This window comes from Rhipicephalus microplus, chromosome 1 (genome assembly GCF_043290135.1).
Source record: "Rhipicephalus microplus isolate Deutch F79 chromosome 1, USDA_Rmic, whole genome shotgun sequence".
Lineage (NCBI taxonomy): Eukaryota > Metazoa > Arthropoda > Arachnida > Ixodida > Ixodidae > Rhipicephalus > Rhipicephalus microplus.
Window position 1 is genome coordinate 226,420,653 of NC_134700.1, and position 17,790 is coordinate 226,438,442.

At 47.3% G+C, this 17,790-nt stretch overlaps 1 protein-coding gene across 3 annotated transcripts in view; it reads right to left on the reverse strand.

Annotated features, from left to right (window-relative positions):
• The window catches only part of LOC119166796 (E3 SUMO-protein ligase RanBP2-like), a 136,687-nt gene that overhangs the window by 8,543 nt on the left and 110,354 nt on the right, over nucleotides 1–17,790 (reverse strand). For 2 of the 3 annotated variants that reach the window (XM_075891469.1, XM_075891471.1), the window contains exons 31-34: nucleotides 6,469–6,615; nucleotides 5,196–5,498; nucleotides 4,461–4,673; nucleotides 698–873 (exon numbers count right to left, since the gene is read on the reverse strand). In XM_075891469.1, the coding sequence (XP_075747584.1) occupies nucleotides 698–873; nucleotides 4,461–4,673; nucleotides 5,196–5,498; nucleotides 6,469–6,615 (839 nt within the window). The remainder of the gene's footprint in view (nucleotides 1–697; nucleotides 874–4,460; nucleotides 4,674–5,195; nucleotides 5,499–6,468; nucleotides 6,616–17,790) is intronic. The other variant, XM_075891468.1, reaches the window with a different exon arrangement.

The window sequence follows — 17,790 nt, forward strand, 5'->3', positions numbered from 1 at the left end:
TGCTGTTTTCAAATAATAAGGAGACATTGCCAGTAACTGCGCCAAAGTACAAGTTTCATGCAGCCAGAAAGCAGCCATGTTGCCAATCTGAAATTTTTGTAGCCAGGCAGGGTTAGAAAGTAGCAATTTGGCACAATGTAGTCACCTTGTAACCAGGGATGCTGGACTGCCATGGCTAATAGTTCGTAGTTCCAAGAATCATACTGGAAGCGCAACACTCAAGACAGATGAATAACACACTCACTCACCTGTCGAGGTGAAAACAGTGCACACTTGACGAGGACGGACCAAGGAAATGCAAGACACCGTCCGTGTCTTGTGTTTCATCTGTCCATTCTCGTCAAGTGTGGACAGTTTTCACTTTGGTATAAACAAGCAACCAGCTCGAGATGTGTTACTACGCTGACTTGGGTTGCCTAGTGTTGCAATACATTGAATACATTGGCTCAGAAGGTCCTGTTTCCAGCTGGAAAACTACCATATTTACTTGCATGATGATCACACTACCCAATTTATTCTCCTGCTCCAGATTACTGCCCTGATAATTTTGCTCTGCGTAAAAAGTTTGAGGCAAAATCAGAGTAGTGTAATGCCACGTGGAAGCAAGAAGCTTCAAACTAGTATGAGGAATTCTTAATTATCTTGCTTTCACTGTATATAAGAGCTTGTAAAGCTTATCAAGCGCAAGATTATGTACCTTGAAGCGGACAGCAAAGGCTTCTGGCGATGTTTTTCCTTCAGAGAAGTCCAATGCTTTCCATGTAAGCGAGTTGGAAGAGGTTGAAAGCGGGGACAACTTCGTGAACTCTGTGATGGAGTGATTGCAAGCAACCTTGTGCACCTGGTCTCTCCTCATGACCACACGGAAGCAACCTGGAAACAGGAAGACAAGATGTACCAGTGTGACAACAGAATAGGCCAAATACTAAAGTTAAATATCTATGAGTGCCAAATCCAACGTTAGCTTTTGAATACTGGCTACAGCAGATTGCTTAATATTTCAACTACATTCCAGGTTTCGGGCACTTTGATGACAAGAACACACGAAGAATTGTTGGCGACGGCTTGACCATAATGCAAGGTGCGAACAACTGTGTCTCTAAATTCAGCTAAAAAATAAGTTTGGCTCCCCCCCTCCGCACCCCCATTTTTTGGGGGGAGGAGGGGGCATCACCTATCTAACGAAAACCTCGCATAACTGAAACAGGCAACCCCTGCTTGAACCGATTCATTTGACCAGAAAAGCAAGGTTTTTGTGGTTCTAAGTATTTTTTTTTGTTCTATCGGAAGACAGCAAGTACACACATTATAGTGACTATATAAGCTTTGATGTGGTTAGGAAATTGTGAAACTGCACGCAAGCTTTCATATAATACACTTCAATATAACGAAATTTTCTATAAAAATAGATATTCAAATTTTTATAATTATGTTCATAGAATACTGTGCATTTCTTACGTTATTATTATGAGCAATGTTCTGCCTCAATTTCAACCCAATGAAGTTTTAATGCTACAGCAGAGAAAGACAAACTATAAATTAAAACTTCTGATGGAGCCCGTCATCATATGGTTGACTTTGCACGCACTTTTTGTGAATGCAAAAGTTAAATCGTGTGCCATACACCAGAGAGCAACCACAGAAATGGAGCAATGTGTTTTCTGGCAGTGAATTATAGGGAGAGCGAGTCACTGTGGTATGGCATGTGGGAGTCCTGGTGCACTATGTTGTGCACTACTGTATCATCTCTACTTGGAACAGTTTTGTATTTGCTGCACGTGCAGTGTGTTGGTTCAGAATCAGATGCTCTTTATTAATAGTGCATTTCAAGTAACAAGTGCCAGCAGCTGCAGACACAGCAGCAGCTAACGCAATGAGCTCTGTAGCCAAGAGCTCTGCAATCCCTTCAGGAAATAACGGCGACATCTTGTCACCCTCTTGGAGACGACATCAGTTCAGGAAACAACGATGACATTCATTCAGGACACCTATGCTGCCAACAAGGCTGGTATCTAGCGTGTGGTCTCGACCAGCAAGGGAAAAAACAGAGACTTAATGGCGACTAGAATTTACATTGCCACAACAAGTTTTCCTTGATTCTTATTTTGGCAAAACAACAAAAGGTGGCCACCAAAAAAAGTAGGTGCCAAGATTCAGGTTGTTGCCTTGCTTTCGTGCAATTTTAAAATTCAGCTCTATTGTTTTTGATGTGCAACAATTTCCAACGTTTCACATTTATCAGAATGAGCAGAGAGTAAGTGCTCCATTTTAGCGAACATGATAGCATCAGTATTGCCCCAGTATAAGCAACACCCATGGTTCTGATGACAAGCTGTGACAGATTGTGTTATGCCGAGGTTTACAGACTCATTTACACCGAATGCATAGTGACAAAGCAAGCTTTTCGTAGTGGCAAGTACGCACACCACTACAGACCACACGACCCCTTGGAACAGCAGGCACATGTCACTATCACATGGCAAGCTTCTACAAAAGATAGACAAGCGCCAAAATTGCGTGCTGTTCGGATTGAATGTGGCAAAGCAGCGAGCAACGGCAGGTGGCAAAAAATTGGTGACACGAGCGATCCAGCTCACCACCCTTTTTCCTCCTTTTCCATTTGCGCTGTCTTCAGTGTGAACGAGCCTTAAATGTAATAAAAGTTTACAGTTCTGGTAAATTAGAATGCAACTACTATATACATTTCCACCAATGTGATGCTTTCTTTCACATGTGAAAGATCTTGATAGAGAAGCACTGCCTAATAATATCTGAGGTCTTACGTGCCAAAACCACACTGGTTACGAGGCACGTCGTGGAGGAGGGCTACGGAACATTGCACAGAACATGGGACTCTAGCATATCGCCGTCATCAAAATGCGATCACCGCAGCCGGGATCGAACCCACCATCTTCAGGTCAGCATCCGAGCCAAGAAGGCGGACAGAGGAGCAGTTTTCTCATAAATGCGAATGCCTCGTATAGCTCAATGTAATACAGTATTTACTCACGACTTGATCGCACTCGCATAATGATCGCACCCCTAAATTTTGATGTCTAATTTCGCCATTTTTTTTTCCCCCACGTAATGATCGCACCCTGAACTTGCCCCATCGACATGTCATGTGCCAAGTCTAGCTGAACGCGCCTATCATTGTTTCTGTGATCTTAAAGCGGGCATCACAATGCTAATGCCGTAAATTTACTGATTTAAATGAAAGCATTCTTTATTTAGATGGAAGAAATTGTTCTGACGCGTGTGACGTGCTCACAACCTCCATAACTGACGCAAAGAATCTGACGCGCGTGATGTACTCACAACCTCCATAACTGACGCAAGGAAGAAAAAAGAAAAAGCGGTGGCTTCGCTCCGTCAGCCGCCATGTTTGTTTTGACATCCCGCACTGTTACAGCGCCGGCCGCCTGTTGGTCGACCTGTGTTCATCCTGCAGCAAGGTTTTTCTTTTCACTGAAACCACGTTTTTTTTTTGGTGTGCTTTGTAATCGTCTGTCGAAGCGCCGTTTTACCATGGCACGGTATGTGAGCTTCACTGCCGCATTCAAGATGAAAGCGCTTGACTACCCGCTAGAGCACGGCAACCGTGCTGCCGGCAGACATTTCGGCGTCGACGAAATCCAGATACCATATTGGAAAAAACAGCGCGACATGCTCATGGCTACTAACAGCACGCAATGGGCTTTCCGCGGACCCAAATCTGGCAAGTTCCCTGACATTGAGAAGGCAGTCCTTGAGTACGTGAAGGACACGCGCGAGGGCAGTTGTGCAGTGTCATTAGACATGATACGGACGCAGGCGTGCAGTTTCCCAGAGGCTGGGAATAGCCATAAATAACTTCCGCGCCAGTTCCGGCTGGACGACACGCTTCATGCGGCGGAATGGACTGTCGCTGGCATTTCCAACGTGCTCGACGGAACGGAAGATGACACTCTGTGGGACAGTGATGACACTGCCGGTTCCGACAGGGAATCGTGCGGCGACGACACTGACGCCAGTGATGCTTCGGAGTCTCTATGAACGTTAGGGGGTCAGAGAGGTAAAAAAATAAAAGGGCAGTGTGCCATGCATGTAGCTCCTGTGTAATGCGTGCATTTTATTACAAAGGTAAGCCTTAATTTACTTTTATTTTTGGTTATGTTCTTGATAGCTACTGTAAGAATTCTGATTAGCGACTTCTTTGCGTTTCCGGTGCTCAGAATATTTTTTCACGGAAAATTTACCACGCGTGATGATCGCATCCCGAAGTTTGAGTCAATTTTATGAAAAAAAAAAAGGTGCGATCATTATGCGAGTATATACGGTAAAGCTCGTTTTACAAATAACGTCACTGGAGCCTGACAAGTGGATAGGTCAAAGCAGCCGTGACTTGTAGAAAAATTACCTCAGCGACATTCCCCATTCAAAAGGTTTTTAGTGATGTAAGGAGACTCTAGAGCTCTTACAGGGTCGAGTCTTGTGCTTTAGGATCTTGATATCGCCTAGGGCTCGTTCCTTCCACTGCTTGAGCTGGCTGTCAAACACAAACAACTTAGCCCGGTGACAAAACAGCTGTTCTTCGTCTTCTTCACCAGTGCGCAGCTCCACAAGATCAGGTAAAGGCACCACAGGCTCAAAGTGGATGTCGACGCTAGGGGCTACCTCGTCTGCACCTGCAGCTGCGAAGAAGACGTATGAAATTGGCGCACTTTTACGTGCAGTAAAGCCTCACACTTTTGGCAAAAAATACATTGCTGTGTCACCTACTGCCACGTACGTGGCAGGGGTTGACGATAATGGCGGCGATTAAATCCTCCACAATTAAATCCGACTGAGGTGTGTTGTCTAAGCGGGCTGCTGCTAATCGCGGAGAACACAGCCAATAGTCTCAACACTTGCCGCATCATGGCAGATGACGTAGCAATATAGTTTTTCTTCGCTCCACTACACACTGCCAATCGCACAAATTTTTGCGGTCAACGGTACGCCTTTGACCATCTTGCACATGTTTTACGAGGACGTACATGTTTATCATTGACCCCGAGAAGAGGTCTTGATCGTGCACATCAACCTTCTCTTTGCACTTTGAAACCATCCAGTCAATTCAGAATTAGGTCAGTCATGAGTTGGTCATAAACCTTAACTTTTCAAGCGCATCGACTCAAAGTGGACATTGAAAGGGCACACCAATATGTACTTACCATCGTCTTCAGTTTCAGACTTTCGCCTGGATGTCGCCGACTGGAATAGCTTGGTGCCTGCTCCAGAAAAAAGGGACTGCCCACTCTTGGGAGATGGACCTTGGAAGCCAAAACCTGTATTCGGCTGTTGTTTAGCCAAATCGGCAAAGGAAAGTCCTGTAGCAGCTTTACTGAAGAGCCCCCCGTCACTGCCTTCTTCCTCTCGGCTACCTGTGGTGCTGTCAGCTGCAGCCAAGTGGGGTGCATCCTTGGTTGATGAAGGTTTTGCAGGACCTGTAGGTTTCGAGGATGCTGCCAGTGCCTCTGCAGAAGGAAGTGGAACATCGGTGGCCCAGTGATGTGATTGACCAAAGCCACTTCGTTGCAGCTTCTGCAGCAGCTAATGCCTCTCTCTGAAGCAGCATAACAATTTTTCGGAGCTTCTAACAAGCACTAATGCTCACGTGCTTCTAACCCCCGTATTCAGATACGCTGCTTGACTTGAACTTGACTTGCCACCGACTTCAATGCAGCACAAATGCGTTTAACGCACTGTCTTTAGGCGGTGCTAAGGCAGTACAAACGCACAGACACATTTCAAATGGGCTGCATTGAAGGCCGTTTCAAGTCAAGTTCAAGTCAAGCAGCGTTTCTGAATACGGTAGTAAGCTAGTGCGATTGACTTATGCAAAAACACACACGTTTACTTAGAATGACCCAAAAGATGAAATAAGGTTACTGCTCATTGTTTTTCAGCAGACAGCTCTAAGTTTCTGTAGTCCAGCGACCTCAGGCCACCTACCATTTTTTCCAAAATACACTTCATGCCTGTTTATGAATATGGCTTTTCCTGATGCTTCAGTAACAGTATTCAAAGCAGAAGCTGTCCTAATTTTCTGTGCAATCTGTTTACAACCCAGAATCATTTTGATGACGGTGCTTTGAGAACAACCTTGCAGCCTTATCTGAAAGGAGAAGTTGCCCGCTTTTGTGCTTTACAGTGACAACTATTATAATCCTCATTTATGGGCCGTTAGTAAAATAGAGGGTCTAATAATTGGTCCTTTGTGCCCAAGATCTAATTTGTGCTCTGAAATTCGCAGCAGTGGGAAGCTCGTATTTGAATTCAACAAGTTCTCAAACACAAGCTGCTGGCGATCGATAAACAGCACCAAGGTACCCGGATGCTGTGACACCATCCTTTCCGTGGAAAATCCTGCCTACAGCTGAGCGTGAAATTGTTGATAAATTCTGGTAATTGTATGGCCTAGAATAAAAAAAATCAGACACTTACTTTTCTTGCTCTCCCAGTCATCACAGCCTCGACACCCAGGGCAAGGTGTCTTTGTTAGGTAAAGATAGAAGCTGTCAGGCAGCATCAATTTTCTTGCCCGTGCTATGTCGGCAGGATCAGCTTTGACTTCCATTAAAAACTGCACATCTGCATCAAAGAGGTTTATTCCTTTATTTAGAAATACTGCCAGCCAATACTTTGGCCCAAGCAGGAGAGGCATTACAGCCAATTTGAAAACATATGAAAAAAGTAGTAATAATAAAAAGAATATACAAACATAAAACAAGAAAAGTGGTTTGTCATGGCAGCCATCAAATCATTTGACTCGGATACATTAATGGGAAAGGAAACGTACTTGCTCACCGTTCGAGGAAAAAAACGTTTACTCATCAGCATTATTTTAAATGAAAATCAGCACAAGCAAATGTTGGTGCCTGTGTCTTGTTCATCTTGCAGTACACCTATATACAGCATATTCTAATTTATGTCTTGTTATTGCACTGTAAGATAATGTTTTAGTTCTTATAGGTACATGGTAAAGCTCCCTCTTTATGAACCAGTTTCTTAAAGGGACACTAAAGGCATATCATAATTTATGTCAGAGTGAAAGCTCAATGAATGACAACATCTAGAATGGCAATATTATCAATAACAGTGCCTTACTTACCAAAAAATTAAGCTAAATGTATTACACTATGTGCACTACGAGTTGAACATCTGAGAAATGATCCCACTACGTGAGAGTGTCCGGCTACAATAAATCCCTAGTAATCATACTAGCTACAATAAAATTTTTTGTAGCGAGTAATTCAGCCGTTTCTGCTTTATTTATAGAAAAAAATAACTGCCTGGTTTTACTACAAAAAATGGCATGAGTGGTTCAAAAGTTCAATTTTTGCTGGTTAGGCTGCATAGGTGGTGCCATCTAGTTGGACTTAGTTGAACCAAGCAAGCAGAACCGTGGCCTCCAAGATTGCAGAAAATTGTTCAATGGTCATTGTTAGTGCTGTGGCTCCCTCTGCTTTCGCTCCGCTGCTGCTGGTGTCGGCTGCCGCATAGTAAAGGCGGGAAATACTGGGAACGGAAACAATGACATCTAAGACTGACGAGTGTGGCGAGTTGGGCGGGTTGGTAAAGATGCATAACTTCGAAATCTTAGCACTATAAAATACGGAGATACAGTGGCTAGAATAGGAAAGTGTGACGGGCGACAAACGGTGCCTACGGAGCGCACTGAAGCCTCCGAGAAGGAGCCGCGTGGGGGAGCGCAATTGTTTATATGTTGTTTGCACGTTTCTGACAGTTTCGTCGAGCGCGTTTGTCCTCGTGTTTTTATATATATATATATATATATATGTATATATATATATATATATATATATATATATACATATATATACATATATACATATATATATATATATATACATATATACATATATATACATATATATACATATATACATATATACATATATATATATATATATATATATATATATATATATATATATATATATATATATATATATATATATATATATATATATATATATATATATATCGGTGGCACTCTGACACCAATGCTTCTTCTGTATGCACTCTCATGGCACGAAAACAAAGTCATTGCTTCGTCCCGGGGTGCACTAAAAGCCACAGGTCTGCTTGGAAAAAAAAAGAAAAAATGCGTTGTTTGGAGTTCCAAAAGACGAAGCTCTGTTTGCGCAGTGGCGGAGAGCGATCCCACGAGCTGACAAGCTGCTTCAAAAAAACTTGGCTGTGTGCAAGCTGCACTTCGATGAGATGTACATCTCCCAACACCAAGCACACTGTGAATGGTGAAATTAACCACATTCAAAGGTGTAGGCCCACAGGCGTGCTTGCCATTTAGGGGGGGGGGGGGGGGAAGAGCAAAGGTTCATTGCAGGGTGCCTCCGCTCTATAATCAGTGTATGAGGCAGATTTAGCACCCCCTTTTAGATTACTAAAGAAGTGCCCCACTGCCTAGTCAATGTATAGAGCAGATTTAGCGCCCGCCGTCCAGGTGACAACGTGGGGGGGGGCACCCACACCATTTCCCCTTCGTGCGGACGCCTATGGGTAGGCCTTTCGGAGAAGCTCTTCGCATTCGTAGACGCCCTTGAAATCACTTTTTCAAAGTGGTTTAGCTAAACGAGCTTCACAGGAACAGCTTGAAAAAGCTTGTTTTCTGCTTGGAAAAAAAAAAAAAAAATGTCACACTGGGCTGCGCACAACATGGTCTGAGCCTCAACAATCAAGTGACCAAGTTTTCTCTGCTCACCCATTTGCATTTTTACATAAGGCACTCCACAAGGAGCGAGCATGTTCACGTGAAAAGAGGAAGTACCTAAAGCTCAGGTGCGTCACTTAGGCTTGCAGCCCAATGTTCTGTGGGGCGCTTGTGAACTATAAAGCTTTTTCTTGGGGAGAAAAAGAAAGATGCACGAACAATTATGAAGAACGCATTGTTGTAAACAGATAATGAGTCACTACTCGGAACTGCGTTGTATGACCTGTGTGCAGAAAATAAAAGGTTTTCATCGAGATATCGCTCATGATTTTCGTCTCTGAGTTTGACGTTACGAATGATGGAGCATTATTTACAGATTACTGCTTGAGGAAATGATGGTTCGCCATGAAAGGTGTTGCAAAGCAATAGCTCACAACAGAGTTCATCGTTCCACTCTTCTACCATTTCACATTGATAAAATGTTTCAGTGCCGTCACGCGCTCACTTTCGGCACCCTGCCGATATTTCAGTTCAGTCGGGCACCCGCATAGGCAACCTGTTACTCCCGAATCTAATTAACGTAATTTATCGGTCGCCATATGAGGCCATGCACGAGCAACAAAATATATCTTAAATGTTTCACATTGCCTGCGCGCATGATTGATTCTCGTATGCGCAGCGCATGCCACCTTAGGTGACATGCAAAAATGTGCCAGCGCCACCTGGCGGTTTCCTCCCAAGGCGTTACGTGCTAGCCGGCGCCTTCATTACACTTCCATATTCTAGCCACTGTAACGGAGACAAAAGAAAGAGACGTAGATAACATTGCGCTCATGTCTACATCTCTTCCTTTCCTCTCCGCATTTTTTTGGCGCCAAGAGTTCGAAATTAGACGTCGTAAGAGTCCGCTTTTACACCGGTGATTTGGAGTGCGCTAACGCAATGCGGACCATTAAAACGTGACTTTATTCCAAACTGAGCACATCCTTTGCACAAAACTAGCCCTACGAGGTTTCTGGACCATTATTTCAACAATCAACTTAATATTTGCCTTTAGTGTCCCTTTAATAGCTGTTGAGCAGATATCTGAGATGTGTGTTGACCATGTTAGTTTATAATAAATAACAGTAACACTGAAATACTTATATTCTTTTACTAAGGTTACAGTTCTGTTTTTAAGCTGATAATAAAACTCACTGGGAGGTTTTTTCCTTTTTGTCACACGCACAAGTAGGTTTCTTTCTGCATTAATCTGCAACAACAATCTGCATTAACACAAATTCACAGCCTCATTCTAACTTGAAATGGTTTGCAATGCTTTTTTTTTCATAAAAAAAAAACAGCTTTGTTACTTTATCAAGTCTATTGTGTCTCGCGAATGCCCCAATGAGAATATATCATACACCGTGGTTTAAGGTTAGTCTGGGCGCTTGGATTGACTGATGATGCAAACTGCAAGTGGGCAATGTGGCCTCCATTTCTTGATGAAATTAGCACAACTGAGAAAATGGTGAGACTGGTTGGGCATTTTGGCACACCATGGCACGATTTCAGCAAATTTTGCAGTTTTGGCACAGCTTAGTGCAAAAATGAGAAAACATTGCGAGAAACAAGGGGGGGGGGGTGAGGGGGGGATCTGAGGGTGGATTCGAACCACTCAATCGCAAGTGCAAACATCAACGTTGCGGTGGACTTGGAGTGACCGAACACGCAAAGTAGGATTTCCCACAAAGGTCAGAGTCTCAAAGGATCAACATAACTAGCACAATTTATTTCCTTCGAAACAGCTCGTGCATGTCTTACCGGGACACACTTGAACGGACGGGACGGCGCAGCTGGCTGCCGCAAAAGCACGGGTCAAAGCTTTGCTGCCTACTAGATTCTTTTGACAGGAACGCCAAAACATCTCTGGCCCCTTTGTTATTGACAGTCTAGGCTGGTTTTTTGCCGTTGCCGCCACCGCCATCATTCACCGTATATGTATATATATATATATATATATTATAACGAGGCAGTCGCCCCGTCGTAGACGCATCGATGAAGAAGAAGCGGATTCGGCGTGTGAGATCCTAGCAGCCTTGGGGTGTCATACCTACCTGTAAATATTGCAAGCACACTGCTTTCTCTCTTCCGTGCATTTATAATCCCCATAACAAATTGGTGGAGGTGCTGGGTAACAAAGTGCCATACAACGGAGCTCGGCAGCGATCGTCAAATTGGAGTTTCCGAGATGGAACACAGGACTAATCCCACGGCCACCTCTCCATCGGCCTCGGCAACGCCTGCATTATCTACGGCAACCCCTCCACCAACCCCACCCCCACCCACGTACGTGCTGACGCATCCGAAACATTCAGAAACGTTCTGCAGTACGGACGAAGTTGATGTTGATGACTGGATAGCCGACTACGAACGTACCAGTGCGCTCAACCGGTATGACCCGACTCTCATGCTGGCTAACGTGCTGTTTTACCTGAAACGTGTGGGAATTGAGGCTAGCCCGCTGCCTTTGCGCGGGCTTTGCCGCCTTTTCTGCCGTTCTCATGTCCCGACATGTCTGCCCTCCTTTGCTGTCTGCCGCGCTGGGAAGGGCAGAGTGACGTTTAACTCCCTCACCCGGTAGCGGATGAGGACTGTGGCGACGCGCGTGGAGCCTCCCGAGAGGTTTTCGCGCGCTGCGTCAGGGGCAGGCAGTACTCTCCGGGACAGCAAACGGTGAGCCACGCGATCTTTTCCGTCCGTCGTCTCCCGTCGCTCGGGGGCTCGTTGGACTTCGCTGACGGCGCCTCACGCCCGAGGCGAACGCTCACCTTTTGTTGCCCCACTGCGTACTCACGGCCGAAGGGCGGTACGGTGTCCTAGTGCGTGGCCTCGCTACGCCGACCCGTCTCCCTTCGAAGCTAACGCGAGCGCCTTTGCCCTCGCTAGAGCAACCGGGCCTTTGTTCCGGTGTCTCCGTGGATCACCTTTACCGCGGAGACGTGCTCGTGGCACCCTGTGTAGTACTTTGTGCCCGTGGCGTGGATAAGCCTACTTGCTTTCCCGCCGCGCCTTTTTGCAACGGGCTGTACTGCGTTTGGTGTTGCCACAATAAAGTGTTGCAACTTGAGCAGTATCGTGTTCTCGCCACGGCGACGGTTAACGCGTGCCCTGCGGCTCGCTAAGACCGGACCCACGCTGGTGGCCGTACTCCTTCGGGATACGTGTACACCACACTGGCGCCCAACGCGGTATCAAAAGCTCTAGCTTTTGACTGCTCTTAGCGAGGCAGTTCGCCTGCGCGATTCGGGCTCGTCGCAACATGTCTGCTTCGTGGCATGCCGCGTTGCACAAAGAGGCCACTGCCTCTATTGACGGGCGCCCTTCGGTGCTCGCCTGTGTCGTCACCCCTTTTTGTGGTGAATACACTCCTACGTGGTAGCTGACGCGCTATCTCGTGCCCCCTGTTGTCTGCCGAGAACCTGGATTTCGGTGCGACGGCCGCTCGCGGCGCCTTAGCACATGCAAGCGTCGGGGGCGAAACAGCGGCGAGAAGGGCGAGTCCCCATGCGGACAAACCTTGGCTGCTAACCAGGTAAGCGGCGCACCGCGAAGCGGCCGAGCGGGGAGCTTTCCGAAGGCCACGAGGCCGAGAGCGAACCCGTAACGCCGACTCAAGCGGTTGTTGCTGCGGTCCTGAGTGGGCGCGATACCAGACTCCCCCATTTGGGAGAATGGGAATTGCTTTCGGCAGCGAAGAGCTACTGAAGGCTCAGCAAAGTGATCCGTTTCGGGTCTCGGAGGGACGGAGCGCCGTGTACGCTGAGTCCCCGGCGGATTCATTTTGGTGGACCATGACGGGCTCCTGCTGAAGTATATAGATACTGACGACGAGTCCATAGACCCGTTTAAGGTGGTTATGCCCAAAAGTCTGAGAGCCGCACTGTTGCGATTCTCTCACGACGAATCCATGGCCGGTCACCTGAGTGGCTCGAAAGTTTTTGCAAACTGAGCGATGTTGTGACCTGGCCCGGCACGAAGCGTGGCTTTTATCGCTATTCCGTGCCTGCCACGTCTGACAAACGGTTGAGCCAAGGGTTGGAAAGCCGCCCGGTCTTATGAACCGATTGTCAGTGAGCGTCCGTGGCGCGTACTAGCTGAAAGATCCCCTTTGGGAAAACTCAGCCGTGCCCACATCGCAGACCTGAAGCCCTTTGTCACGGTCTGACGAGCTCGCGCCAGTGCCCTGCGGCACTTCACGCAAGCAACGGGCACACCCGGGGCGGCGGACCGCATTCGGACTCCGCACCGGTATAATCTGAGGAAGCGGTCACCTTTGTGATTTCGCGCCGGACGGCGGACTTCTCTGCAACCGAAGGCCCTCAGTTTACTGTCTAGCCTCAGTATATGATAGCTTCTTTACGGCCTTTTCTCGTAGAGAAGTTGACCCTGCCCTGTCTGCTGCCAGTGTTTCTTTTTTTTTTGAAGTGTTCATGTGTATTTTATGTTTTTCTGTCTAATATTAAGTGTTACTTGTGTTTTATGTTTTTTTGCCAGATGTTGAGTGTCGTTTTGCTCTGTTTTTACTTTTTTTCGTGTTCATTTCATCTACCGCGAAGGGAGCTGTGTGTGACCTTGAGTGTCGGTGCTTGCCGGGAGAGAGAGAGACGAAGGACGCTTTGCGCCTACGCTCGCGCAGCTGTCGGCGGTGTGTGTGCGTGTGTGCTTCTGTGCGTGTGCAAGTGCGGGACGCTTCAGTGCAAGCCCGCGAAGAGTGCGTCATGGCTGCCCTCCATCGACGCGGACACTGGAGGTGCTGGGGGGGCATTGACCCACTGACGTAAGACCATCTGGCTGTGCTCTGCTCTCGGCTGTCGCCGAAGAAGCCGTGCTGCCTTTCCCACCATGGCTCCTGCGTGAGGCCAGCTAAAAGAAGCTATATGCTGCCGGCCAACGCCAGGGCGCCTCGCAGCCAATTTTGGTTCGGCCTCCCTGACCACCGGAGAGGCCCGGCTTCCCGCAACGTCCATCTCCGTCATCGAGCCAGAAATGCGGGGCCTCCGAACAACTGAGGCGGCTTTCATCGGACTCGCGGCTGATCAAGAGCAGCAACGAGCCATCAGTGAGCCCCCTTCCGTACCTCTGACCTCGCACTCGGGCATCGCACCCAGCGGACACTGTCACGCCCTTTTCCGGTCCTCCGCGCAGTGGACGCTATCCCCCTTCAGCACCACGAACACTAGTGCCAAGTTTCTGTGCTCCCTTTGGCAGTTATTTTTATAGTGTCATGTGTTTATTTTGTTATTCATGTTTTTGTTTCTCCTTTGTAATCATTTTTTTAGCAGCAGTAGCAGGGCTGGACTGAGGTTAGCTGTCGCTCATAGCAGTGTCATTTTAACTGCATGAGTGACGTCCGGCTGCCTTTTGCAGACCGGTAAAGGGCAAATTTAGGAGAGGGAGATGTGGGAATTGAGGCTAGCCCGCTGCCTTTGCGCGGGCTTTGCCGCCTTTTCTGCCGTTCTCATGTCCCGACATGTCTGCCCTCCTTTGCTGTCTGCCGCGCTGGGAAGGGCGGAGTGACGTTTAACTCCCTCACCCGGTAGCGGATGTTGACTGTGGCGCCGCGCGTGGAGCCTCCCAAGAGGTTTTCGCACACTGCGTCAGGGGCAGGCAGTACTCTCCGGGACAGCAAACGGTGAGCCACGCGATCTTTTCCGTCCGTCGTCTCCCGTCGCTCGGGGGCTCGTTGGACTTCGCTGACGGCGCCTCTCGCCTGAGGCGAACGCTCACCTTTTGTTGCCCCACTGCGTACTCACGGCCGAAGGGCGGTACGGTGTCCTAGTGCGTGGCCTCGCTACGCCGACCCGTCTCCCTTCGAAGCTAACGCGAGCGCCTTTGCCCTCGCTCGAGCAACCGGGCCTTTGTTCCGGTGTCTCCGTGGATCACCTTTACCGCGGAGACGTGCTCGTGGCACCCTGTGTAGTACTTTGTGCCCGTGGCGTGGATAAGCCTACTTGCTTTCCCGCCGCGCCTTTTTGCAACGGGCTGTACTGCGTTTGGTGTTGCCACAATAAAGTGTTGCGACTTGAGCAGTATCGTGTTCTCGCCACGGCGACGGTTAACGCGTGCCCTGCGGCTCGCTAAGACCGGACCCACGCTGGTGGCCGTACTGCTTCGAGATACGTGTACACCACAAACGCACGGCCAAAGTCTGGTACGAGAACCATGAGGAGGAGATCGACAGTTGAGACACATTCAAGGAGAAGCTTCGCGACTTATTTGGGAAGCGCATCGGCCGAAAGGCGGCTGCAAAAATCGAGCTGTCTATACGTGCTCAGACGTCCACAGAGCCGTATATCTCGTATATAGAGGACGTGCTGGCTCTATGTCATAAAGTCGACAACGACAGGTTGGAGTCTGAGAAGGTTGGCCACGTCCTCAAGGCGATAGCGGATGATGCGTTCAACCTGCTAATGTGCCGGAACTGCGCGACTGTCGAGGAAATTATTCAGGAATGCCGGCGTTTTGAACAGGCCAAAAGCAGGCATATTTCAAGATCATTCACTCGACTACCGAACACCGCTGCGACATCCTCCTGCGAAGATGGACTGACCTCTCATCGGCAGTCTTCGCCGGCGTCTGAAATTACGCGAATTGTCCGGCGGGAAATCGAAGCAATTACACCTGCTCTTCCCAACAACGGCCACGTCTATTTGCAAGTACCTTAGGTTTGCTTTCAGCCAATTGTGCACGATGAACTCATCCATTTGGTCTTCGATGTCTGCGCCGTTGCTCACTCTCGACCTATTGGTTTCCGTTCAAGGTCACTGCCCCAGAAACTGTCTTTTCCACGCTCTTGCAATCCGGCCGAATGGCGAACGGCAGATGATCGGCCGTTCTGCTTTAACTGCCGCCGCATAGGGCACGTCGCACGGTATTGCCGCAACCATTGGTCTTCGTCCCGAACACAGTATAACACTGCTCGCTGCGCCGACAGCTACCGCCTTTTCCAGCCTCCAGCGCCGATCCCCGACAGCTACCGCCGCCTTCCACCCTACGATGCCCCTAATACCCAGCACAGCCGCTCACCGTTGCCTCGACGTCATCAGTCGCGTTCGCCGCCTGCACGTCGCCCGCCGCCCCCTTCTCCTCTACGACGACACCTGACCTCCCTGCTCAATTCTCATCAAGGAAACTAAGCGGTGCAGCTCTTAGAGGTGAAGCTGCATCTTCGATACCGACCTCAAATCCTCTCCTTGTACTGCCGACACGACGAAATTTGACGACGATGATGATGATTGATGTTTTGTGGCGCAAGGGCCATTTCACGGTCAAAGAGCGCCAGTTCATCTTGCTAAAGATATGGACAATGACTGTGATAAGCGGCTGTATAAGGGCCATAAAATTTCTCGCGGTAAGGCTGGTACAAACATACAAGTAATAAAATCATGACCATGCCGTGAAAGGTGTGTGTGGTGTGAATAGATGACAAAAGTTGGTGATAATAGAAAACGATGGTGGACATGTATGGCATTATTTATTTATTTATTTATATTTATTCATACTGCAATCCCTATTACAGAGATTTTAGCAGGGTGGTTACAGATATAATTTTGACAATGTTGGCACTCAAGATTGCATAAACCAAACAAACAAACAAAAATAGAACAGCATGATGTGAACAATCAGGTCAAATTTGCTGCAAACAACTCTAAGGACGGCTCCATCACTTGGTTATTAGTTAATCCATTCCACTGAGTTACTGTACGAGGAAAAAATGAATATTTGAAGCAGTTATTTCGTGACCGGAAAGGGGTTATTGTAAGTTGATGCCTTTGGCGGGTGGCGTACCCAGAAGAAAAGGAAATGATGTTGGAAACATCAAGCTTATAATGCCCTTTAATTATTTGGTAAAGAAATTGTAGTCGTATTAAACGATTTCTTTCGGTAACTGAAGGCTCATTGGCACGATGTAGGAGTTCAGTTATAGAGGTGCGTCCAAAGCTATTAAATATAAAGCGGACTGCCTTCTTCTGCACGTTTTCCAATTTAGTTATGTTAGCTTTAGTGAAGGGGTCCCAAACAATCACTCCATATTCTAACACTGGGCGAACGATAGTCCTGTACGCTAGAGTACGCACCGTGGAATTAGAATGTTTTAGAGCTCTTCGAAGGAAGAATAGTTTTCGGTTAGCGTTTGTAATTACGGAGTCAATATGTTTAGTCCAGCTAAGGTCATTGGTAATCCAAATGCCAAGATACTTAATGTTAGTTACCTCAGAAAGGGTGAAACCTGCGGTGGAATAATTAAATAGTAAGGGTTTTTTCTTGTGAGTTATTCGCATAAATACTGTTTTATCGAAGTTAATTGACATCTGCCATAAATCACACCACTTCACAATGTTATAAAAGGCACTATTGAGAATGATTTGATTGGTTACATTAGATATTTCAGAATATATGACACAGCACAAGTGCCTCACTTGTCCATACCCTTGCGTCCAAGGACCGTGAGGCAAGTGCTTTTATCGAGTGTAGCCACCGTGGCGAAAACCTCTCTGGAGAGGTCGTGCTACGGAATGCCCGGGTATATGATATAAAAACTACGAATTTCTTTTAAAAACGCTAACAATGATTTATGACTAAAAAGTGGTTCCCTACCGACGAACATTGCAGGGTGTAAAGGTATATGTTGTCGGTAGGGTAAGGGAAAGTGTTGTTTTCTTAGAGTTTCTAACTGTTTGCACTAGATTAAAATGTGACGAACTGTTAGTGCTTCACCACATCTGTCACACAATGGTGGATCGCCACCGGACAAAAGATATACGTGTGCCGTGTATGTGTGTCCTATCCTGAGCCTCGTTAGTATTACCCCTGTATGACGTGATTTTGATACTGGCGGCCGGTGGCCAAGGTGTGGCTTAATAATGTGTAGTTTGTTTTGTGTGTGTCTATGTCACTTGCTCTGCCAGTAGTCCCTGAGCATTCATTTGAGAGACGGCTTCAGATCAAGGGCCGGGATTGATATGGGTGTAGTGACAGTGCTTTCATGGACGAATGCAGCAAACTGATTCGCCATCACGTTGCCTTGG